The sequence below is a fragment of the Giraffa tippelskirchi genome, chromosome 6 (assembly GCF_054371585.1).
Source record: "Giraffa tippelskirchi isolate mGirTip1 chromosome 6, T2T-mGirTip1v1.2.pri, whole genome shotgun sequence".
Taxonomy (NCBI): domain Eukaryota; kingdom Metazoa; phylum Chordata; class Mammalia; order Artiodactyla; family Giraffidae; genus Giraffa; species Giraffa tippelskirchi.
Genome location: NC_137280.1, coordinates 5,323,121 through 5,348,381, shown reverse-complemented (window position 1 = coordinate 5,348,381; position 25,261 = coordinate 5,323,121). Strand labels below are relative to the sequence as shown.

Here is a 25,261-nt window from a genome sequence, read left to right as displayed (position 1 = left end):
CAAAATGTCAAGAGTGCCAAAGCTGAGAAACTCTGATTAATGCATATGTAACCAGCAACTAGGCAGTGTTCAGTCTATTGTAGTTGCAAAATAAATACCTCTTAACAAATGCTACAAGGATGACTGAATGGATAAACTTAACAATAAAGATGGTAAGAAACAAGAAGGCAGGCAGGGAGGAAGGGATCATAAGTTCCTTCCTCAGGAAAGAACAGAAAAATTGTATGCAGGCAAATAATTAAAATCCTATGTGACAGCAACGACAGTAGAAGCTTATGCAAAGCATTTCCTTCTCTACAGATGTAAGATCACACCCTCTGACTTGGTTTCTTAATGAGTGTATCTTAAGCCTGACTTTATGCAATCATGACTTTTGATTTAGGAGACAGATCTCCCTCACTTCAGGTTGTATCTCTGAGAAGTAAATTTCCCACGGACTTTATGATGTGCGCATCTCATACCACCATGCATTTGTCCTCTAATAATTCAGCCAAAGAAAGCAGGAAAAGGAGGAAATACTGAAGTACCTAGTGTCATTTCCGCCCCTTTTAAAAAGTATGTCATGGAAAACTGCTTGTATATATACATACACTAAATTTCTTTACAATTCACACCTGAAAGTGGCTGTGGCTTTAAAGGAGGTGGAGCACAAGGGAGCCTTTGGTGATGATGCAGCCCCGTGTCTTGACTGCAGTGCTGGTTACTTGAAGCCACACATGACAAAACTGCAAACACACACACACACACACACAAACACACACTCTGCAGGTATAACCGGTGAAATGTGGACTGTGTCAATGTCAATTTCCTCATTTTCATACTGTACTACAGTTATACAAGACATTAACATTCAGGGAAGCCAATGAAGGGAACATGGAACCTCCCTGTACATTTCCTGGTAACATTTTGTGAATCTGTATTTCAAAATAAAAAACTAAAAGCAAAAGTCTAATAAATTTGTGAAATCGGTTAGTTCTGCCTTACCATACTGAGCTCTATTTTATTAATAAAACAATAATGATACATTAGAAAAAGTCATTTCTTCTAGAAGCTAAGGGCAAGGGGGAAAAGTAAAGAAGAAAATAATATTTTTCTTAAATACCACTGTCCTAGAAACACGGTAGATGTTTTAAATTTATCTCATTTAACCTTTGAAACAATCCTGTAAGGTATTATTAAGTATTTGTATCTTTTTATAAGTGGAGAATGTAAGTTTTTACAATGCTAAATTCGTCCAAGGTCACATGCTTATACGCGAGTACATCATGTGAAATGCCTGGCTGGATGAATCACAAGCTGGAATCAAGGCTGTTGGAAGAAGTATCAACAACCTCAGATATGCAGATGATACCACCCTCATAGCAGAAAGAGAAGAGGAACTAAAGAGACTCTTGAAGAAGGTGAAAGAGGAGAGTGAAAAGGCTGGCTTAAAACTCAATATTCAAAAAACTAAGATTGTGGCATTGGGTCCTATCACTTTATGGCAAATAGATGGGGGAAAAAAAATGAAAACAGTGATGGACTTTCTTTTCTTGGGCTCCAAAAACACTGCGGAGAGTGACTACAGCCATGAAATTAAAAGATACTTGCTCCTGGGAAGAAAAGCTATGACAACCCTAGACAGTGTATTAAAAACCAAAGACATTACTTTGCCAACAAAGGTCCATATAGAAAAACCAAAGCTATGGTTTTTCTAGTACTTATGTATGGATGTGTGAGTTGGACCATAAAGAAGGCTGAGTGCCGAAGAACTGATGCTCTCTGACTGTGGTACTGGAAAAGAATCTTGAGAGTCTCTTGGACAGAAAGGAGATCAAACCAGTCAATCTTAAAGGAAATCAGTCCTGAATATTCATTGGAAGGACTGATGCTGATGCTGAAGCTCCAATACTTTGGCCACCTGATGCAAAGAACTGACTCATTTGAAAAGATCCTGATGCTGGGAAAGATTGAAGGCGGGAGGAGAAGGGGATGACAGAGGATGAGATGGTTGGATGGCATCACCGATTCAATGGACGTGAGTTTCAGCAAACTTCGGGAGATAGTGAAGGACAGGGAAGCCTGGTGTGCTGCAGTCCATGGGGCTGCAAAGAGTGGGACACGAGTGAACCATGGTTAAAGTGTTCGACAGAGATAGGACTGGAATGCAGTCCGGTTAGAAACCAAATCTAATCTTTCCAATCATGACTGCTTCCCACTTTAGCTTAAAATAACTATCAGTATTTACCAACTAAACTCAGGAAATGGATCTTCTTAAGACTCAAAAGAACAGGTAGAGGACAAGGGAAAATGCCCTCCCCTCCAAAGCCCTCATGTACGATACTGTCTTTGGTGAAAAGAGATCATTTATCTGCAGTTCCAGGCCCACAACCCCTCATCTGAAATTCTTAAGAGCCAAGTGTGTTCCAGAATTCATAACTTTGGAATGCAGAAAGGTAGTATGGCACATATATTATCTATTACACTAATATCAAGCCAGACTGGGGGCTAGACACTGTAGTTAAACACAGCATCATTTCTGGAGTGAAACAGAAGGCGACTCATACTAAGCAGAAAAAATGATAAATACCTTCAAGTTAGTCCTAGTCATTCTGCCACCAAATGAGTTTACCAAAAACTTTTGGTTTTAAAGATTTTAGGATTTTGGAATCACAGGTAATATATCAAAAACATGTAATACGTTACACACACAATATGCACACTCCACTCCATCACCAGTCCAACAATGAAAACTGATTTTTAAAGTTCTTGATTACAGAAAAAAGAATTCTATTTTTACACCAACACCTTAAAGAAGACTACGCCTTGAAAAAAATACCTGAATTCATCCACCTACTGAGGGATGACAGATCATACAGAAGACACTGGTACAGTGGTTTCTACCAAGAGAGCAGGTTCCAGAAGCCTTTGTAAACCAGCCAATGGAATGAGGGCAGTTGGATTGTTTTGTCATGTGTCAAAGGACATGCAAACACAATCACTAAGCTGACTGGGGGAACATTATTTGAAGTTTATCAAAGGTATAAAAGATGAACAGCCCCACATTGAGACACTATAGAAATCACACACACCTAAATGAACAGGAGAGCGGAGAGGAGAGAACCACAGAGATGGGTGTCGATGACAGCTCCTCTACCAGCTGGGATCTCTGGGCCTCAGTTCCTTCAGGAGGAAAACACTGGTGCCTATTTCAGAGAGTCACCCTGAGAGTTGTATCAATCAACGGATACACAGTGTGGAACATGCAGAGAGTTATCCTGAGAGCTGTATCGATCAGCAGGTATATGGTGTTTGGAACATGTGTAGCACGAATATTAGCTGTTCTCCTGATCGTCCTGGGCTCCCTTGCAATTACTGAGAGTGTATGGGAATTATTTACAATGGAGCCTTCATTTCTAGTCCCTCGTGTGTGTGTTTCACTTTCATCTTGAAATTTCAGGCAAGGATAAGAGAAGAATGTTCAATTGTCTCCAAGAGAAGACAAATCTGTTCCCAACATTAACAGTCTATAAAGTACAAAATTAGAAGTAGAATATAAACTGGAGATTCTACAACAAGGGGGAACTCAGAGAGTCCTCTCTTTTGCAACAACATCTGAATAAGCCCACAAGCCCAAACATGCAACTATCTAGTGGTCAATAGATACTCTGGCCAATGTATTCTAACAACTAAATATTTTAGGAAGAAGAGCTAAATCTCCAAATTCCATACACTTATAACTGGAAGGTGATGACAAAAATGAAATAGAATGATTGTAGAAGCCTTTCTAAAATGAGCATTCAAAATTCTTATACTTCTCATGAAAAAAGAACAGACTCAGTAATTAGTCCTGATGTCTAATTACTTACAGAAATAACGGAATTGGATCTACCACTCTAATGAATCTAATGATAATCCCATATAACAAATCAAGTCTGGTCACATAAGGGTATTTTTATTTTTACAACCTCTTCAGAGTGTTCTCAAGGGAGTTACAATGTTTACAATTTAAATTTCTTTATGGGTGGATATCTAGTTTGTGTGTCATTTTTGGTATGGGTAAATATAGGTAATTATTTGATAATCTACAAATCTATAGGTCAAACACACTGGATTTATGTTTTATTATTAAGAACTCTAGTACTAATATAAACTATTTTTCTATGGGTGATTGTTTGGTGGTCACCCATATACACGGGTGGTCCTTCCCACACTTATTTTCCCAGACTATTTTTTAAAACTATAAATTTAATTTAGGATCCATAATATAAGCAGAGTTCTATGAAACTCACTACTGTATTTACTCTCTTGGAATTTGCAAGGATGCTGATCACATTATGATGCTTTTTCATATAGATCCATAAGGTAGAACATTAGGCATAAAAGCTGGTGTTCTTATTTTTTGTTTTGGGAGGGGCTTTCTGGCTGCACCTTGAGGCTTGTGGGATCTTAGTTCCCCAAACAGTTAAACCTCAGCCTGGCCCCGGCAGTGAACGTGCCGAATCCTGACCACTGGACCACCATGGAATTCCCAATGGGAACTGTTTTAACTGGTCTGTTCTTAATTTGTTCCTTTATCTCTTTGCGAATAAATCTGACACAAATGTACTTACTAGAAAGCATACCAGAATCAGAAAACAAATGCACCCTGTTCACTCATTTCAGACTAGTCATCTGTGTTTATTTTCTCTCATTTTCCAGACACCTTAAATTAATAATGAAAGTGTCAACTTATTGTGAGGACTTAGGATGTTTAAGCCTATCTTTTTTATAAAAAAAGAGCAGCATTAATAAATTACATTTTCAGAAAACCACGTCAGTTCCCACGTTTATAAAAACTTAACAACATGCACAGTAGATATTTTCCCAACCTTCAGTATAAATATACGACAGTCTTCTCTGTAAACCCATCCCCAGCTACTGTCATATAATGACTTCCTTATAGGTTTCTACTTTTGAATAATCCCATCAACAGATGAGGGAAAGAATACAGGCTCTGGGATCAAAAGACAGGATGCCAACTTGAGCCTCAAGACATACACCAGTAATCTTAAGAAGTCCTAAGATGTTTGCGTTTCAAGAAATTCATCTGAAAGAGTTAATTTATAAAGATCAAACAAAGAGCGATTTACGAATATTACAGCTGAATCCACTGAAAAACAGGATTACAGAAAAAAATTCTTCCATAGACAGTCCTTCTATAATCGTAGAACACTTCCCCTTAGAAAACAGAAAATTTTCAGAGTGCTGTATCACCTCACAATACATTTTTCTACTAAGTTACGTGCCAAGCAGTAAATATCTGTCTGAAAAAAAGAACCGTTTAACCAAAATGGTTAAAGGAATCATTCATCACCAACAAATCTATGAATTCCCAAAGTGCTTTTAGAAATACAGTCTACATTGTAAATAGTATCTTTTTGGTAGCGTAAAGCCGAAGATTAACTATCATGCAAGTACTTGTACTTGCTTAGTGAAATGTGCTATTATAATGTATTTTTGGAATATCTTCCTAAATAATCTAGGAAAATTCAAATTATAAAAAAAATTCAGGTGGTGTAATCTTCAAATTCCTTTTACAAAACTAAAGATTAAGAAAGATTGTACAATAAGAAAAGTATACATACAGATACACAAAATTTAGTTTTCATTTAAACAATGTGTTGCAAGTAACCATGCTTACCAGTGTCATTGGCAGGCTCAGATGTGAGTGGTTTTGGAGCTGGTGTGTTTTTGGGTCTGGCAGCAACCTGAGATGGAGATGGTGTGTTATCCCCATTAACTACATATGAACAGCATGAGTTTTGCACTACAGTGTTTGTAGGTACATGATTATCTATCCCATCAGTACCTTCAGCAGCCAACCTTCAAAAAAACAAACAAACAAAAAAGATATCTTACTTCAATGAATTAAAAACAATCATATAACTTTTCATCAGAAGTTTTGTTAAGAACATTTACCAAGTTCTTAACACTGAAGCAAAATGACAGGTATAATGAGTAATGAATAAGAGATATCTTGACTACTTTTTTTAAACATTTTATTTTTTACATTTTATTACATACTTAAAGTTTAAATTACTTTCAGTTCTAAGTGTATCCACACAGTAAATGTATATTGAGATATATAATCATACTGTCAAAATGAATTCAGTACCTCAAAGCAATGATCAAATTGTATATTTTAAATATTTAAGTCTAAGAATATTAGATTTATTTTTTAAATGTCTGGAAATATATTCAAAAAGGTCTGAAACTTATAAAAATCAATTCCAAACTGTGAGTACTGAAAAGACCAAAAACGTCTTACAATATTGATCACAAGCTATTACCAGTACTAAAATAATGAGTACATGATGATCAGAGAAAGCTAAATATTATATTCCAGAGTTAGAAGAATTTACAGTATATTCATTGCTGCAAATAAATAAATATGTCTACAATTACAAAATCAAACATTTTAAATTTTATTGGCAGGGAGTTAGGCAATATCACGTAAGTAACCAGGAGAACTTTCCCAAATATACTGGTAACCCTATACGTCTTCTCCACAGAGCAGCCTTAATTTTTTTTTAATTAAAAAAAAAAAATACATAAATCAGAGCACATCTCAGTCCTGCCCCACCTCATCTATCTCTCTGATCTATTTCTCTCCAAGCTGTTCCTTGCCTACCTTGCAATAGATACATTAGTATATCAATTTTATATGAAAATCTTCAAATGTTTATTACATATTATTAGATACAGGGAGTAAAATTATAATGACTTACAAGACTATCAAAGAAAGCTTAAATATATTCTAGAGTTAGAAGACTCTGCAGAGCAAAAGGGCTTCTCCAATGGCTCAGTGGTAAAGAATCTGCCTGCAATGCAGGAGATGTAACAGACATGGTTTTGATCCCTCGGTTGGCAAGATTCCCTGGAGGAGGAAACGGCAACCCACTCCAGTGGTCTTGCCTGAAACATCCCCTGGGCAGGGGAATCTGGTGGGCCACAGTTCATAGGGTCACAAAGAGTCAGACAGGACTGAGCACACACGAGCATGCACACAGAACAAAAATTAACCAGAAGGAATCAGTGTCCTTTTTTACTTGCTATTCCTCTGCCTGGAATGCTCTTCCCTCAAATCTCTGCATGGATGGCACATTTTCGGCCTTTTAATTGTAGCTTGAATGGCACTTCCAGAGATGACTCCGTGACATTTCTCTTTACAAAGGGTTCCTTTACATTCCTGTCATCCTGTCCTGTGCTTTGATGACTTCATAGTTCTTATCACTATCTCTACCTCTATCCTGCCAGAATGAAAATCCCACAGGAGCAGGACTAGTATTCCTAGCGCCTGGCCCCAAAGAGGCACTCAGTAAGTACCTGGACGAATTAACAACACTTTCCCTTGTCACCTACATATTTGGAATGAGATGTGTTCAGGAACTTCGGACAGGTAAAGCTTTGAAAGGGCTTCCCAGGTGGCACAGGTGGTCAAGAACCCGCCTGCCAATGCAGGAGGAGACGTAAGAGACCTGGGTTCGATCCCTGGGTCGAGAAGATCTCCTGGAATGAGGGCATGTCAACCCACTCCAGTATTCTTGCCTAGAGAATCCCCATGGACAGAGGAGGCTGGCAGGCTACAGTCCATAGGGTCACACAGAGTCAGACACGACTGAATCAACTTAGCAAGCACACAAAACTTTGAAATTTCTCTCAAGTGAATCTGATTTGTACACCCTTCCCAAAGCCACTCAGCAAGGATTAGTGACCTGGGAGGCAGAGTAAAAGAATGCAACTCAAGTTCTCCTGGTTCTGTAGAACTAATCTTTGATTCAAAATGTATTGCTATGTAATAAATAACATTAGGCTTTAGGTTGGTAGTGATTCAAGCTCCTTTAACCATCTAAAATTTCATTTCAAAAATTATAATTTTTGATACATATACACACATACATATATATATATATATATATATATGCACACGCACATACACACTAGTGCATTCTAATCTACCTAACTGCTGTATCCTTTCAGTTTGAATCTCGGGTCGGGAAGACCCACTGGAGAAAGCATAGCTAGCCACTCCAGTATTCTTGGGCTTCCCTTGTGGCTGAGCTGGTAAAGAATTCACCTGCAATGTGGGAGACCTGGGTTCGATCCTTGGGTTGGGAAGATCCCCTGGAGCAAGGAAAAGGCTACCCACTCCAGGATTCTGTCCTGGAGAATTCCATAGACTGTATAGTCCATGGGGTCACAAAGAGTTGGACACGACTGAATGACTTTCACTTTTCAGTTCTGAATTTTCTTAATGTGAATTATCATGTGGATACTAAATGAATACATTAATTTAAGCCAAATATACATTCAGAAGACACACTAATCTGTTCAAGGGCTCTGTGAAGATCATTTCACAGCAATTTAGTAGCAATACTAGTAACTGTAGATTAATAAAAGTCACACTTTGTCATATACCAGAATGATTTTTCAAATGTATTTCACAGCAATGTACTTTCACATGTTCATTCCATTATAATTGATCTATTACGTGCTTTTATTCTAATTCAAATTATTTCAAATAGAAAGTCTCCATTAATTGTCATCAAATGTGAATCTATGGGAGTTGCTGAGATGGCAGGGTGATCTCTAAGCAGAGGCCACAATCAGTGCAATATCTATCTTGTAGCGGTTATAGGAAGCTGCCAACTCAGACAACAGTGAGATAACCATTTTTCCACATCACCTGACTCTATTTACTGATAAAATATGCCTAAATACAAATTTCTAAGAGCCATTTCCAATTAAAAAAAAAAAAGAATGAAGTTCTGACACTTCCTACAGCATGGATGAATCATATGCTATGTAAAAGTCAGTGACAGAAGGTCATATATTTTATGACACCGTTTACAAGAAATGGCCAGAAGAGGCAAATCCACTGAGACAGAAGGTAAGTGGCTGGCAGGAGCTGGGAAAAAAGAGGGGTGGAGAGAAAATGCCCCTGGGTATAGAGTCTTTTTGAGGGTGAAGAGAATGTTCTGAAATAACTGAACACTGGTGACGGTTACCCAACTCTGCTAACCTAAAAACCACTGAGATATACACTTTACTCCAATAATATATCTCATTACAGCTGTTTTTTTTTTAACCACTTTGATAAGAATTCAACCAAATAATATGTTTAGATATAAGCTTTTAAAGTCTATGGCAAGCTCTAAATGAAGGTTAAAAACTTCACATATGGGAAATGTGGTGTTACTTTGCCACAAACACCAAAATAAAACATGCTACCTGGTGGTTGTCCTTGCTGAAGATTCTCTGTCTTCATGTAAGGCATCACCATTTTGCTGTACTTCTACTGAATGACAAAAAAGAAAGACACTAGGTTTTTTTATATACTTCTTGATTTTTTTTTTCCTTCAAATTTTAAAAACCCAAAGTTAGCTTACTGGCTGGAGATGAGCTGCCGTTTGTCATATTTTCTTGCTCAATCACCAGTCCATCAAGCACAACTGTTAATTCACCAGTTTGCACGACACCATTCTTGGTTTCCAACGAAAGCTTTAATTGTTCTTTCACTTTTTCCACTAAGAGGGGGGAAAAGAAAAACTAATTTAAAAGCTTTTGTTATATACAAAAATATGTTTCAGAAATCAAAGCTATATATCAACAATGACTCTAATTTAGTGCTTGATGGCTATGTGTGAAAGGAATTGTGTTTTTATCTGTAGGCCCTTCTGTACCACACCAGGATCACTTCCTTTCAGTTACCAGATGAGTAACCCCGTTTCCTTTCACCACATACTTTTGGGATCATCTCTAATCGTCCCTTTGCACAGTATAACGTTCAGAGAAAATACAAAGATATCAAGTTAACAAGCGCAATAATGTCCCAAACTTGCTCTATGGCCCATAGTACAAGGTAAGACTTATGGTTAAGGCAAAATTTCTGCAGGAGACTCAAGAGGGTTCCTGATTCCAGTTCAGAGACTTCTAGCTGTAGTTTAAGTAGTCAAATTACTTAAAGCCTCAGTTTCCTCATCACAAAATGGAGATTATAAACGCATCAAACTAGGAACTGTCATAAGGTCCAAATGCAAAGTCACAGAGAAAATTCCTAGCACCACGTCTGACACACAGTACATGCTTAACAAATGGTAACAGTTTACTACTTATTTTTCATATAAGGCCAAATATTGATTCTTATTATCAGGATATCTAATTCTTACTAAATGCAAAGTTATTTTGCTTTAACTTCTTCTCACAGAATATATATCAAAAGTATTAGTGATTCATTTATTATGCAAAACAAATCCAGTTACTTCAATCTGATCTTCATTTTTAAAATCCAAACATAATTTTTATTAGATTATATCCTTGACTTTGATTCCTCCTATATTTAACATGATTTTTTTCCCATTTATCAAATATCTAGCACAAACACTTTAATTATCCAAGATAAGACAAACAAAAATCTGGAACCACTAATCATTACACAGGAATTCTTTGCAAAAAAAATAAGGACCATGTAATACAGAAAGCCTTGTAGAAGACCTACTTCAACCATTTTCACCCACATAAACCACATTTCCATTTCAAATCACAAAATCAACATTGATAAAACAGAAAAACTAGAGGAAATTTTAAAGTACCAAGGAAAAAACCCAACCCTGCAAAAGCATGAATTCAGTTGCATCTAGATTCTAACAAACTATATCTGAAGAAAGCTACTGACCACCATCCTATTTCATTCATCTGCAATTTGGAGGCTTAGCTCTCATTCCTAAAATATTTAGCTAAGTAGATTCTTAATAGCCTTTCACTCCATAATGGCCTTTGTGTGAAAAGAATCTAGAAAAGAGTGGATATATGTATATGTATTCACTTTGCTGTACACCTGAAACTAACACAGCACTGTAAATCAACTATACTTCAGTAACATTTTTTTAAAAAAAGCCTTTCAAAATCCCTTTAAAGTGAGTCTCTTGATGGAAAACACTTTTTTAAAAAATTATTTTTTATTGAAAGATAATTGCTTCACAGAATTTTGTTGTTTTCTGTCAAACCTCAAAATGAATCAACCATAGATATATACATACCCTCTCCCTCTTGAACCTCCCTCCCATCTCCCTTCCCCTCCCACCGCTGTAGGCTGATACAGAGCCCCTGTTAGAGTTCCCTGAGTCATACAGCAAATTCCCGCTGGCTATCTATTTTACATACGGTAATGTAAATTTCCATGTTACTCTCTCCATACATCTCACCCTCTCCTCCCCTCTCCCCACGTCCATAAGTCTATTCTCTGTTTCTCCACTGTTGCCCTGTAAATAAATTCTTCAGTATCATTTTTCTAGATTCTGTATATAGGCATTAGAATACGATATTTATCTTTCTTTTTCTGACTTACTTCACTCTATAATAGATTCTAGGTTCATCCATCTCATTAGAACTGATTCAAATGCACTCCTTTTTATGGCTGAGTAATATTCCACTGGGTATATGCACCACGACTTCTTTATCCGTTCATCTGTCAGTGGGCACCTAGGTTGCTTCCATGCTCTAGCTGCTGTAAATAGTGCTTCAATGAACAGTGGATGCATGTGTCTTTTTCAATTTTGGTCTCCTCAGGGTATATGCCTAGGAGTGGGATTGCTGGGTCATTCAGTGATCTTATTCCTAGTTTTCAAGAAAGCTCCATGCTGTTCTTCATAGTGGCTGTATCAATTTACATTCCCATCAACAGTGCAAGAGCGTTCCCTTTTCTCCACACCCTCTCCAGCATTTATTGTTTTTAGACTTTTTGATGATGGCCATTCTGACCAGTGTGAGGTGATAACTCTTTGTAGTTTTGATTTGCATTTCTCTAATAATGAGCAATGTTGAGCATCTTTTCATGTGTTTGTTAGCCATCTGCATGTCTTCTTCGGAGAAATGTCTGTTTAGGTCTTTTCCCCACTTTTTGACTGGGTTGATTGTTTTTCTGGTATTGAGTTGTATGAGCTGCTTGTATATTTTGGAAATTAATCTTTTGTCAGTTGTTTCATTGGCTATTATTTTCTCCCTTTCTGAGGGTTGTCTTTTCACCTTGCTTATAGTTTCCTTTGCTGCACAAAAGCTTTTAAGTTTAATCAGGTCCCACTTGTTTACTTTTGTTTTTATTTCTGTTACTCTAGGAGGTGGGTCATAGAGGATCTTGCTTTGATTTACATCATTGAGTATTCTGCCTATGTTTTCCTCTAAGAATTTTATAGTTTCTGGTCTTACATTTAGGTCTTTAATCCATTCTCAGTTTACCTTTGTGTATCGTGTTAGGAAGTATTCTAATTTCATTCTTTTACATGTAGCTGTCCAGTTTTCCCAGCACCGAAGAGGCTATCTTTGCCCCATTGTATATTCTTTCCTCCTTCATCAAAAATAAGGTACCCATAGGTGCATGAGTTTATTTCTGGGCTTTCTATCTTGTTCCATTGGTCTATATTTCTGTTTTGTGCCAGTAGCATACTGTCTTGATGACTGTAGCTTTGTAGTATAATCTGAAGTCAGGAAGGTTGATTCCTCCAGCTCCATTCTTCTTTCTCAAGACTGCTTTGGCTATTCAGGGTCTTATTGTGTTTCCATATGAATTGTGAAATTTTTTGTTCTAGTTCTGGGGAAAATGCCATTTGTAATTTGATAGAGATCACATAGAATCTGTAGATTGCATTTGGTAGTACAGTCATTTTCACAGTATTGATTCTTCCCACCCAGGAACATGGAAAATCTCTTCATCTGTTTATGTCATCTTTGACTTTTTTCATTAGTGTCTTACAATTTTTTGTGTACAGTTCTTTTGTCTCCTTAGGTAAGTTTATTCCTAGATATTTAATTCTTTTTGTTGAAATGGTGAGTGGGATTGATTCCTTAATTTCTCTGATTTTTGAGAAATGCAAGTGATTTCTGTGCATTGATTTTCTATTCTGCAACTTTCCTAAATTCACTGATTAGCTCTAGTAATTTTCTAATACTATCTTTAGGGTTATCTATGTAGAGCATCATGTCATCTGCAAACAGTCAGAGCTTTACTTCTTTTCTGATCTGGACTCCTTTTATTTCTTTTTCTTCTCTGATTGCTGTAGCTAGGACTTCCAGAACTATGTTGAATAATAATGGCAAACGTGGACACCCTTGTCTTGTTCCTGATCTTAGAGGGAAATGCTTTCAGTTTTTCACCATTGAGAATAATGCTTGCTGTAGGCCTATCATATATGGCCTTTACTATGTTGAGGTAGATTTCTTCTATGCCCATTTTTTGAAGAGTTTTAATAAGTGGATGCTGAATTTTGTCACAGGCTTTTTCCGCATCTATTGAGATTATCATATGGTTTTTATCTTTCAATTTGTTAATATGGTGTATCACACTGATTTGATTTGCGTATATTGAAGAATCCTTGCATCCCTGGAATAAACCCAACTTGATCACTGTGTATGAGCTATTTGATGTGTTGCTAAATTCTGTTTGCTAAAATTGTGTTGATGATTTTTGCATCTATGTTCATCAGTGATACTGCCTATATAGTTTTCTTTTTTGGTGTTGTCTTTGTCTGGTTTTGGTATCAGGATGATGGTAGCCTCATAAAAAGCGTTTGGAAGTGTTCCTTCCTCTGCAATTTTTTTGAACAGTTTAAGAAGGATAGGCATTAGCTCTTCTTTAAATGTTTGATAGAATTCTCCTGTGAAGCCATCTGGTCCTGGGCTTTTGCTTTTTGGGAGATTTTTGATCACAGCTTCAATTTCAGTGCTTGCAATTGCGTTGTTGATAATTTCTATTTCTTCCTGGAAGATTGAACTTTTCTAAGAATCTGTCCATTTCTTCCAGATTATCTATTTTATTACCATATAGCTGTTCATAATAGTCTCTTAAAATCCTTTTTATTTCTGCATTGTCTAGTGTAACCTCTCCTTTTTCATTTCTAATTTTGTTGATTTGATTCTTTTCTCTTTTTTTCTTGATGAGTCTAGCTAAAAGCTTGTGACTTTTGCTTATCTTCTCAAAGAACCAGCTTTAAGTTTTATTAATCTTTACTACTGCTTCGTTCATTACTTTTTTATTTCTGCTCGGATATTTATGATTTATTTCCATCTACTAATTCTGGAGTTTTTTGTTCTTCTTTTTCCAGTTATTTTAGGTGTAAAGTTAGGCTGTCTATTTGATGTTTTTCTTGTTTCTTGAGGTAGGATTGTATTGCTATAAACTTCCCTCTTAGAACTGCTTTTGCTGCATCCTATAGGTTTTGAGTTGTCATGTTTTCATTGTTTTGTTTCTGGAAATTTATTGATTTCCCTTTTGATTTCTTCAGTAACCTGTTGGTTATTTAGAAACATGTTGTTTAATCTCCATGTGTTTCTGTTTCTTATAGGTTTTTTCTTGTTACTGATATCTAGTCTCATAGCATTGTGGTCTGAGAAGATGCTTGATATGATTTCAGTTTTCTTAAATTTACTGAGGTCTGATTTGTGACACAAGATGTGGTCTATCTGGGAGAATGTTCGATGTGCACTTGAGAAGGTGTATTCTTCTGCACTTGGATGGAATGTCCTGAAGATATCAATGAGATCCATCTCATCTAATGTATCATTTAAGACTTGTGTTTCCTTATTAATTTTCTGATTTGATGATCTGTCCTTTGGTGTGAGTGGCGTGTTAAAATCTCCTACTATTATTGTGTTACTGTCAATTTCTCCTTTTATGTCTGTTAGTGTTTGTCTTATGTATTGAGGTGCTCCTATGTTGGGTGCATAGATGTTTACAATTGTTATGTCTTCCTCTTGGATTGATCCTTTGATCATTATGTAGTGTCCTTCCTAATCTCTTGTAATCTTCATTTTAAGGTCTATTTTGTCTGATACGAGGATTGCTACTGCAGCTTTTGCTTCCCATTTGCATGGAATATATTTTTCCATCCTCTCACTTTCAGTCTATACACATCTTTAGGTCTGACGTGGGTTTCTTGTAGACAGCATATGTAGAGGTCTTGTTTTTGTATCCATTCAGCCAGTCTGTGTCTTTTGGTTGGAGCATTTAATCCATTTACATTTAAAGTAATTATTGATATATATGTTCCTATTGCCATTTTCTTAATTGTTTGGGGTTGATTTTGTAGATCTTTTTTCTTCTCTTGTATTTCTTGACTATATAAGCCCCTTTAACATTTGTTGTAAAGCTCGTTTGGTGGTACTGAATTCTCTTAACTTTTGCTTGTCTGAAAAGTTTTTGTTTTGTTTTTATTTCTCCATCAATTTTGAATGAGATCTTTGCCAGGTACAGTAATCTTGGTTGTAGATTTTTTCCTTTCAGTACTTTAAATATATCCTGACATCCCCTTCTGGCCTGCAGAGTTTCTGCTGAAAGATCAGCTGTTAAGCATATGTGGTTTCCCTTGTTTGTTACTTGTTGCTTCTCCCTTGCTGCTTTTAATATTCTTTCTTTGTGTTTAGTCTTTGTTAGGTTGATTAGTATGTGTCTTGGCATGTTTCCCCTTGGGTTTATCCTGTATGGGACTCTGCACCTCTTGGGCTTGATTGACTATATTTCCTTCTCCATGTTGGAAAACTTTTCAACTATAATCTCTTCAAAAAATTTTCTCATACCCTTTCTTTTTCTCTTCTTCTTCTGGGACCCCTATTATTCAAATGCTGGTACGTTTGATATTGTCCCAGAGGTCTCTGAGACTATCCTCAGTTCTTTTCATTCTTTTTACTTTATTCTGCTCTTCAGAAGTTATTTCCACCATTTTATCTTCCAGCTCACTGATTCATTCTTCTGCTTCACACATTCTGCTATTGATTCCTTCTAGAGTATTTTTTGGAGAAGGAAATGGCAGCCCACTCCAGTGTTCTTGCCTGGAGAATCCCAGGGACGGGGGAGCCTGGTGGGCTGCCGTCTGTGGGGTCGCACAGAGTCGGACACGACTGAAGCAACGTAGCAGCAGCAGCAGAGTATTTTTAATTTTAGTAATTGTGCCGTTTGTCTCTGTATGTTTATTCTTTAACTCTTCTAGGTCTTTGTTAATTGATTCTTGCATTTTCTCCATTTTGTTTTCAAGGTTTTTGATCATCTGTACTATTGTTATTCTGAATTCTTTTTCAGGTAGTTTGCCTATTTCCTCTTCATTTATTTGGACTTCTGTGTTTCTAGTTTGTTCCTTCATTTGCGTAGTATTTCTCTGCCTTTTCGTTATTTTTTTTAACTTACTGTGTTTGAGGGCTCCTTTTCCCAGGCTTCAAGGAAAGCTGAATTCTTTCCTTGAAGAAGGTTGAATTCTTTCTTCCTTTTGGTTTCTGCCCTTCTAAGTTTGGTCCAGTGGTTTGTGTAAGCTTGTATAGGGTGAGGTTTGTGCTGAGTTTTTGTTTGTTTGTTTTTCCTCTGATGGGCACAGCTGAGTGCGGTGGTCATCCTGTCTGCTGATGTTTGGGTTTATATTTTTGTTTTGTTTGTTGTTTAGGTGAGGCATCCTGCACAGGGTGCTACTGGTGTTTGGGTGACGCCAGGTCTTGTATTCAAGTGGTTTCATTTGTGTGAGTTCTCACTATTTGATACTCCTTAGGGTTAGTTCTCTGGCAGTCTAGGGTCATGGAGTCAGTGCTCCCACTCCAAAGGCTCAGGGCTTGATCTCTGGTCAGGAATGAAGATTCCACGAATGGTCTGTTATGACATTAAGTGAGATTAAAACAAATACTCAAAAACGAGAAACCAAAGGTGAACCCCAGACAAACGGCAGTTAAAAATCAGGCAAATAATAAGTAAATAATGGAATATACATATACACCCATGAGCAAAGTCAAAACAGTCCAGCAAAAATAAAGTACAGTAGACTGACCCAGCGAACAAAGGAAATAAAAAATTATATTTATCAGGTAAGAACAAAACTAACTAAAGCACAAACTGGAAAACAAAACTAAAGCAAGGTGTCAAGTGGGGAATAAAGCAATGAAAACAAAACTAACAAATATGTTGAGAGTAAAGGAAAGAAAGAAAAGAAAGAAAGAATAGATATGCAAATTTAAAGAGGTAGATAAAGATTTATATACATTAAAGATTAACCGCAAGGGGAAAAGAACAACAGGAAACACAAACAAAGGAATAAGTGTAGAAAAAATATAATAGGTTTTAAAAAATTTTTTAATTAAACGTATAAAAAAAAGAAAACAAAAAAAATGGAAGAAAAAAGGAAAACTCCACAGAACTTCAGGAAAGCCCAGCGTAGAGGCGAGATTTATAACAATAAAAAGTGTGGCTGAATATACACATATACATATACTCCCATAAGCAAAAAACAGTCCAACAAAATTAAAGTACAACAGTTTGACCCAGTGAACAAAGGAAACCAAAAGTTATATCTACCAGAACAAAATTAACTAAAGCACAAGCTGGAAAACAAAACTAAAGCAAGGTGCCAATTGGGGAATGAAGCAATGAAAATAAAACAAACAAATGATGAGAGGAAAGGGGAGAAAGAAAAGAAAGAATAGATATGTAAAGTTAGATACAGGTAGATAAAGAAGATTTATATATGCTAAAGATTAACTGAAAGGGGAAAAGAACAGTAGGGAAAGCAAACAAAGGAATAAGTGTAGAAAAAATAATAACAGGTTTAAAAAATTAAAAGTTAAAAAAAGAGAAAGGAAGATTAAAATAAAAAAAAAAGGAAAACTCCACAGAACTGCAAAAGCCCAACATAGAAGCAGAGGTTTATAACAACAATAAAAAATGTGACGGAGGGAAAAAAAAAAAAAAAAGCCCAAAAACTTAACTGGATTTCATATTGCCAGTAAAATCGACAACAACAACAGAGGGGGAATAAAAGGCAAAAAGAAAAACCAATCCAAAAGAAACTACAGAACAAGTCAAAACATAAGAATAATGAATGTTTTTCCTGAGTCACTGCTGGGAGTCAGTCCACCTCACCTCCCTAGGATGCCCTCCAACACTGTGCTGATCTCTGGACCTGCTGTGGGGGCCGCCCAGATTCTAATCTGGTTCTACTCCCATGTGTTCTTGCCTCCAGTGTCGGCAGCTATCAGAACTAGTGCGTTTTCTTTTGTGAGGGCTCTCAATTTCCTTTTATATAATATCCATAGACACAGAGTTTGCCTAGTTGATCATGTGGATTTAATCTGCAGCTTGTGCAGCTGGTGGGAAGGTTTTGGGTCTTCTTCCTTAGCTACACTACCCCTGGGTTTCAATTGTAGTTTTATTTCCACCTTTTATTTGTTTATGTGGGTCATCCACTGGGGTTTGCTCTTGAGGCTGCCCTGGAGGACTTGGGTTTGCCCCAGTGAGGGCCAGGTGTGGAGGTGGTGCAGCTGCTTGGGTCACAGGGGTTCTGGCAGCACCAGGTAGTCGGGGGAATTGGTGGCCAGGGCAGCAGGAAATATAATGCTCTAGAAAGGTATGGCAACCAGTATTGGCCAATACACTCCAGTATTCTTGCCTGGAGAACCCCCTGACAGAGAAGCCTGGCAGGCCACGGTCTACAGGATCACAGAGTTGGACAGGACCGAAGCAACTCCGCGTGCACAGATACAAGACTTTTTTGCCTGTGGCAGCTCTGCCCCAGTGAGGGCTGAGCATGACGGTGGCGCAGCTGCTTGGGTCACGGACCTCTGGCAGTGCCAAGTGTGCAGGGATACGGACTGTCTCCACTGCAAGAGTTATGGCTCTACCAGAGCCTTTTTTCGAACCTCTTGTAGCTGGTGATCAGAAGGCCTCTTTGGCTAGTTTTCTCCATAGTTCTGCCCGTTCAGGCACTTAGAGGGGCCCCCCTGGCTGGGGTCCTTCTCTGTAGATCGGTGCATCAGTCACTTAAAGGGGCACCCTGGGTGGGGTCCTACTCTGCAGCTCATTGTGTCAGGCATCTGATGGGCCAGCCTCTCTATTGTTCAGCTGCTGATGCTGGCCTGTGGGGAGAGAGAGGCTATGGTGATGGCTCCACCCCCTATGCATGACTCAGCAGTATCACCTTGCTTCCGTGGCTGCCCAGCTTTCCTCCACAGGCATTTCCCACCACAAACTCCTCCTTCACATCCCCTCAATCCATCTCTCCACAGTCAACAGCAGCCATCACTCTGGGATTGCTCCACAATCCCCTAAACTCCAGCTCCCAGCTGCTGTGCCTTTTAGGGGACCTGCATCCCTGTCTGGGGTATGTTTGGCTGCGGCAAGGACTGTCTGATTCTCATTCCATTTAGGCTGCCATAGATTCAGCTGTTTCACTCTCAGCCTAAATGCCTCTCCTCTGACTCAGACAATTGCCCCGATGTGGGGATCGGACCCCTGCTTCAGTTCCCCAACCCACCAAGGGCACGTCCAGTCCTACTAACACTCTTGTTTTTCCCCCTAGTTCCTTCATCCTACCGAGTTTTGCGTGGTTCTATATATTCTTTTCCACTGGTCAGTTACTCCTGTCTGCTCTGAGCTGGTGTTCTGTATGCACTTCCCTGTCTGAAGGCGTATTCCTGATGTATCTGTGGAGAGAGATGTACTCCAAGTCCACCTACTCCTCCATCATCTTGTTCTCCTTCTCTCACCTTTTTTTTTTTTAAACCTGTAAATGTTTGGATTCTCATCCTTGAAAGATTTCCTGGGTATGCCCACTTAGTATCGATAATATCTCTCAACTCTTTGAAGATATTTTTCTACTGTCTTATCCTACTACTGTTAATTATGTTAAGTCTAATTTATAAATCTTCACAAATGACCCATTTTGCTCCACAGCTGCTTTTTTGGTCTTTGGTGTCACGTATTTCACTTCGATGAAAGCATGACTTCCTCTTTATCATCTTGCTCTGAATATCATGAATCATGGATTTTTCATCAGTGTTCAAAAACCCTACAGCCATTATCTCTTAAAATATCTCCTCTACTCCACCCTCTAATCCAGGGCTCAGGAAACTATACACCATTGGCCAAATCTGGCCTATTACCTGTTTTTGTAAATAAGGTTTTATTTGAACACAGCCATGTTCATTCATGTACATATTTTCAATGGCTGCTTCCCCACTACAACGGAAGAGCTAAATAGGTGCAAGAGAGATTATATGACCTGCAAAGACTAAATATTTACCATCTGGTCCTCTGGAGAAAATGTTTGCCAACCTCTGCTTATGGGTGGCTTTTTATAATTTGTAATCTTTGATGGTGAGTTCATTTTCTGATCTTAATGTAAGGGTAATCTTTGGGCTTTAGTACAGGCAGGTTCCGTTTTTTACTCTGTCAGTGGTGTGAAGACACCCTACTACAGGAGTCCAAGCTCAGCTCCCCAGCAGGCTGTCAGTCAAAACTGCTCAGCATCATCCACTAATGTAACTGTAGCTCTTCAGTTTTCTTTGCCTTTTTTTTTCCGAAGAAGGGCCTTGCAGACCACCCTTGCCTCTTTGCAAAACTCATCAAAACCATAGAAAGCCGCCCTATTCAGGACCTAATTGTTCTGCAGAGGAAGGTTCTTTGCAACATTGAGCCTTTCACAATTCTAAACAAGGAAGACTGGGATATAACATTTATGAGTCATTAAACTGGGAGAACCATCACATAAATAATTCTCCCTATGTGTGTGTGTGTGGGGGGTGGAATATGAGAGTATTATTCCATTATTGTATAAATAAACCAACTCCAACATATTTGTTCATTCAGTATGTGAATGCATGGTGTGTGTCAGAAACTGCACTCTGGGAAAGCAGGATAAACCTGGATCAGCCTAAAGCAGGCCTCTTCCTTCCCATCACTTCACTTATTTCCTTCAATAGATTTACCACCAGAAATGGGAGTGGGAGTCCACCTCCCCAACTGAACTGAAGTCTCCAAGAGAGCAGAGATCTGATTTAGTGGTGTGTCCTCAGTATTTGACAAAAGGTAGGTGCTTAATAAAGTTTAAAATCAAGTATTAAGATAGGGCTGTCCTCAGGAAACTTGCAAGGCAGTGGCTGACTTTTTTTCCCACCTCCTCGACACTGTCTTAGTTTTATTCACTTATTGGCTGCGCTGGGTCCTCACTGCTGCACTCGGGCTTTCTCTGGTCATGGCGAGCAGAGACTACCCTTCCTTGTGGTGTGTGGGCTTCCCCAGTGATGGAGCACAGGCCCCAGGCCCTCAGGCTTTAGCAGCTGCAGCACGCAGGCTCGGTAGTTGCGGCATGTGGACTCCAGGGTGCACAGGCATCAGGAGCTGTGGCACAAGGGCTGGTGCAGGGGCTTAGCTGCTCCATGGCATGTGGGATCCATCCACAAGGATATAACCCGTGTCTCCTGCAGTGCCAGGTGGATTCCCATCCGCTGTAGCACCAGGAAGTCCTCTTCCTTAGTTTTGACTGGGCAAAAGAACAGTCTTTCACCATGGACTTGTCAAAAACATATATACTCTTTCTGTACCAGAGAAAACAAGAGATCTTCAAAAATCCTGGTCTTCACAGCATTTTACAGAATTAAACAGGAGCTCACAGTCACATTCTGAAGCTGTTTTTTAAAACTGCTTGCATACAGTATTATCTGTTGCAAAGAAACAAATTATCTTAAAATTCAGTCACTTAAAATAACAACAGCCACTCAATACTGTTCATAGTTTTTGTGGGCCAGGAATTTGGGAGGAGTGGGAAACTGCCTAAAAGGTGACGCATACACAGAGCTGACGAGCTGGCATTGGTGAAGCCGCCTCAGTTCCCTCTCCACTTGGGCCCCTGCACGGACCTGTCGACAGTCTTCACAATGGTGACTTGTTTCCTGGAGTGAGTCGTCTAAGAGACCAGAGAAAAAGCTGAAATCTCTTCACTGAGCAAGTCTTGGAGGTCATATACCATTACTTCTGCATATTCTATTTTTCACACTGACCATCTCTGTTTCACTGTGAGAGGGGACTACAGAAATGTATGAAATAGAAGATAGGAATATATAAGGGCCACTTTGGAAGCTGGCTAACATATACATAAATAGGATAACAGGATTTTAGAAAAGAATGAGTGCATTAGGTTACAAAAGCTTATAAGAACAGTCCCAAGAATAACCAGGTTTTTTGAATTCTAAGTCTTTCCATCACATCATACTATCAGCTAGTGTGCTAGGTTCCTATCTCCTATTATGTAACAAAATAAATTTCCGAATTTGTGAAAAAAAATTAAAGCAAAAATAAAGCTAAAATGTGGAAGAAAATGGATAATTATTAAATATAGGTACTGGAAGAGATTCTTTGAGCTTAGTAATAATAGAAAATGAATAAACTTCAATGAGTGAAATAATATTAAACTTCTATAAATAAAAACTGGGAACAAAAAATAAGGAGGTAAATGATTAGCTAGGAGAAAAAAAGAGCTTTCACAAATTGGTGAGGAATTAAAGGAACAAGCCAGCAAAAAAAAAGTAGTAAGAAAATGACAATCACAAATGATGAAATAGGATTGATCAATAAACATCTGACTTAATTAAAAGTTAAAGAAATGTTCTGGTAAGAAAAATATTCATCTTTTTTATCTATTAGTATGGCAAATATTTCCAAATGGGCACTCTCATATGCTACATTTTATGTACAAATTATTTTAAGTTTTAAGGAAAGCAACTAGACAGCCATGCATAGCTAGGAGGCTTAATACTATTTTCCCTTCCACCAAGTAATTTCAATTCTAAAAATCTTTCTTAAGACTAGAAACACATGTATCACCAGTAATAAAAATAGTTTGTTCAAATCCTTGGCTTAAAATATCTTAGATTGTTCTGATACTAAGTGAATTTTAAAAGGAGAACTTAAGACTTAGTAAACTAAACAAATAGCTAGCATTAACCAAGTAAATAAGGCTAAAAACAAAATGTTTTAATAAATTTGACTATGCTCTGTCTTCTACAATAAATGACACATTCTTCTGCTTTGTTTCTCTATCATTCAATGTAAAGAAATAATTTTCACTGTAAATCATTTTGGACATATTCAATTTGAAGTGATCTTAATGGATTTCAAAATACTTTTGTTGATAAAAGCTAATAACACCATGAAAAACAAAAAACAGTGTGTAATTCCAGTGTTTAAAAGGCAGCTATTTGACTCCTTTCTGGAGTGTTTCAAGTGGCTCTGACAGTTTCAAAACTGAAATATAAAATGAAATTCTGTATTCAGTCCAACCTAGGAATTAGCTACCCTACTCTTACACTGGTCACCCATGAATATAATGACAAACATTTTCTCCTTGCCCAAATTCAAGTAAGGCTCCTCTGAGCTGTCTTCTCGACTAAGCCTCAACCTTGGCTATAAAAATACAAGCACAAAAGATTTTATCCACCCCACTCTTCCCCAAATGAAAAGACTTTAACAAACAGTAACACAGTTTTAACAGTTCAAGGAGACTCTAGACTCTAGCCTGCCTTGAAAGAATCTACTGTTTGTTCCAGGCAACACCTGTGATAGGCCACCTTTTCCAAGAGGTTTGACTAGAAAGGGCTTACCATGGTGGATCCTCCCTTTGTCCCTGTAAGATGTGTGTGTGTCCGGAAAGCTATTCCTCTGAAATGTAATCATCAGGGAAGGAGGCGGTCTCAGGCTTTGTGGGAGAATAAAATTCTAAGTAGCTGAGAAAGCTGGCCTAATCACATTTACACTGATCATTTCTTCCTAATTTTTCACTTCCCTGACTCCACTTGGCCTCCACTCACCCCTCTTTCTACTCCCCTAGTCTCCCTCTGAAATGCCCGATTACCTCTACATAAATTGAAGATTTATACCAGGGGCTTCCCTGATAGCTCAGTAGATAAAGAATCCGCCTGCAATGCAGGAGACCCTGGTTCGACTCCTGGGTCAGGAAGATCTGCTGGAGAAGGGATAGGCCACCCACTTCAGGGTTCTTGGGCTTCCCTGGTGGCTTAGCTGGTAAAGAATCTACCTGTAATGCGGGCGACCTGGGTTCAATCCCTGGGTTGGGAAGATCCACTGGTGAAGGAAACAGCTACCCACTCCAATATTCTGGCCTGGAGAATTTCATGGACTATATAGCCCATGAGGTCAAAAAGACTCGGACACAACTGAGCGACTTTCACTTTCACTTTCTAAATTGACGATGAGTTCAGCTCAAGCTGGAACTTCTTCCTTATTGCAACAGTGTATTACTGACTAAAATATATCCTTACCACTAGTGTCTGGCTTTAACTTTGACAACAGAGAGATTTTTCCTTTGCAATTTAAGAAATAGTAGGTTTGAAAGGAAGGTTAAGTAGGAACAATAGGAATAGAAGGTTTGAGAGATAGTATGTCTCTCAAATAGTAGGTTTGAGGAATAGCAGGTTTGAGAGAAACAGTAGGTTTGAGATATATATATATATATACATACATATATATATATATATATATACACCTCATATATCATTATCTAACACTAGTGATATAAAGAAAAAAAACTAAAACTACCACATATCTCTGCAAAGCCAATTAAATAATTTCCATAATTAAAAATGGTCTTCAAATGATCCAAACCCATAACTAAAGGCTGAAGTGCAAATGGAGGTTTAAGTCCACAGAAGTTCTGAGACAATGTATCAAAGGATTACATGGGTTTGGGCTATCCAACTAAGCTTACTACATGAAAGGAAGGTTAAGGACTCGAAGGCTCCCTAGGACTTAAAAATGTGAAGAAATGAAAGAACTTCCCTAGTAAGCTGCAGCTGGATTTTTGCTGGGAAAATACAGATGGTTTTATGTTGGATTAGTTGTAAATTCTGGGCTTTCCTGGTGGCTCAGAGGTAAAGAATCTACCTGCCAACACAGATGTGGGTTTGATCCCTGGGTCAGGAAGATCTCCTGTGGAAGGAAACGGCAACCCACTCCAGTATTCCTGCCAAGGAAATCCCATGCACAGAGAGCCTGGGGGGCTACAGTCCACGGGGTCACAAAGGGCTGGACATGACTTAGCAACTAAACAGCAGCATGGCTGACTAACAGTTCATATTATACCATGAAGGCTGAAGAAGCAAATATCTTCAACAACAGATTAAAAAAAAAACTATGCAAATGAATTAATCCTTGGCTCTACCCCAAATATTATCAGGAGAGTGGATACATAAAAACATGAAATTATGAGAAGAAAATGTCAAGGCCCTGGGTACAGGAAGAAGTTAGCCTCATAAATCTGAAGAGAGACAATGTTCAAGTGCTAAACCAAGAGGCTGAATCAAAGGCAGCCAAGGATTTTGTCAACTATGAGTATATCTGTAAATTCCACAAGGTTGTCTAGAACCATATTAGTTTTCTATTACTTCTATTTAAAATTGTGCATCTAAGAATAAGAAAATCTGTACT

The 25,261-nt window shown here is 38.1% G+C and overlaps 1 protein-coding gene and 1 long non-coding RNA gene across 15 annotated transcripts in view; both read right to left on the bottom strand.

The window, feature by feature from the left end:
- The window catches only part of WWP1 (WW domain containing E3 ubiquitin protein ligase 1), a 137,768-nt gene that overhangs the window by 56,117 nt on the left and 56,390 nt on the right, over positions 1–25,261 (bottom strand). For 6 of the 14 annotated variants that reach the window (XR_014055759.1, XR_014055760.1, XM_081496791.1 and 3 more), the window contains 3 exons: positions 9,411–9,548; positions 9,253–9,319; positions 5,663–5,844 (listed from right to left, as the gene is read on the bottom strand). Coding sequence is in view for 11 of the 14 variants with exons in the window: in XM_081496791.1 (XP_081352917.1) it covers positions 5,663–5,844; positions 9,253–9,319; positions 9,411–9,548 (387 nt within the window). In the remaining 3 variants the exon portion in view is untranslated. Of the gene's footprint in view, positions 1–2,818; positions 2,875–5,662; positions 5,908–9,228; positions 9,320–9,410; positions 9,549–25,261 lie in introns of those variants that run through there. The other 8 variants (XM_081496793.1, XM_081496798.1, XM_081496794.1 and 5 more) reach the window with 4 other exon arrangements.
- On the bottom strand, positions 17,104–23,502 carry LOC145508981 (uncharacterized). The gene is made up of 2 exons (XR_014055765.1): positions 23,419–23,502; positions 17,104–21,725 (listed from the first exon to the last, which is right to left on the bottom strand). It is a non-coding gene; the product is annotated as an uncharacterized LOC145508981 (long non-coding RNA).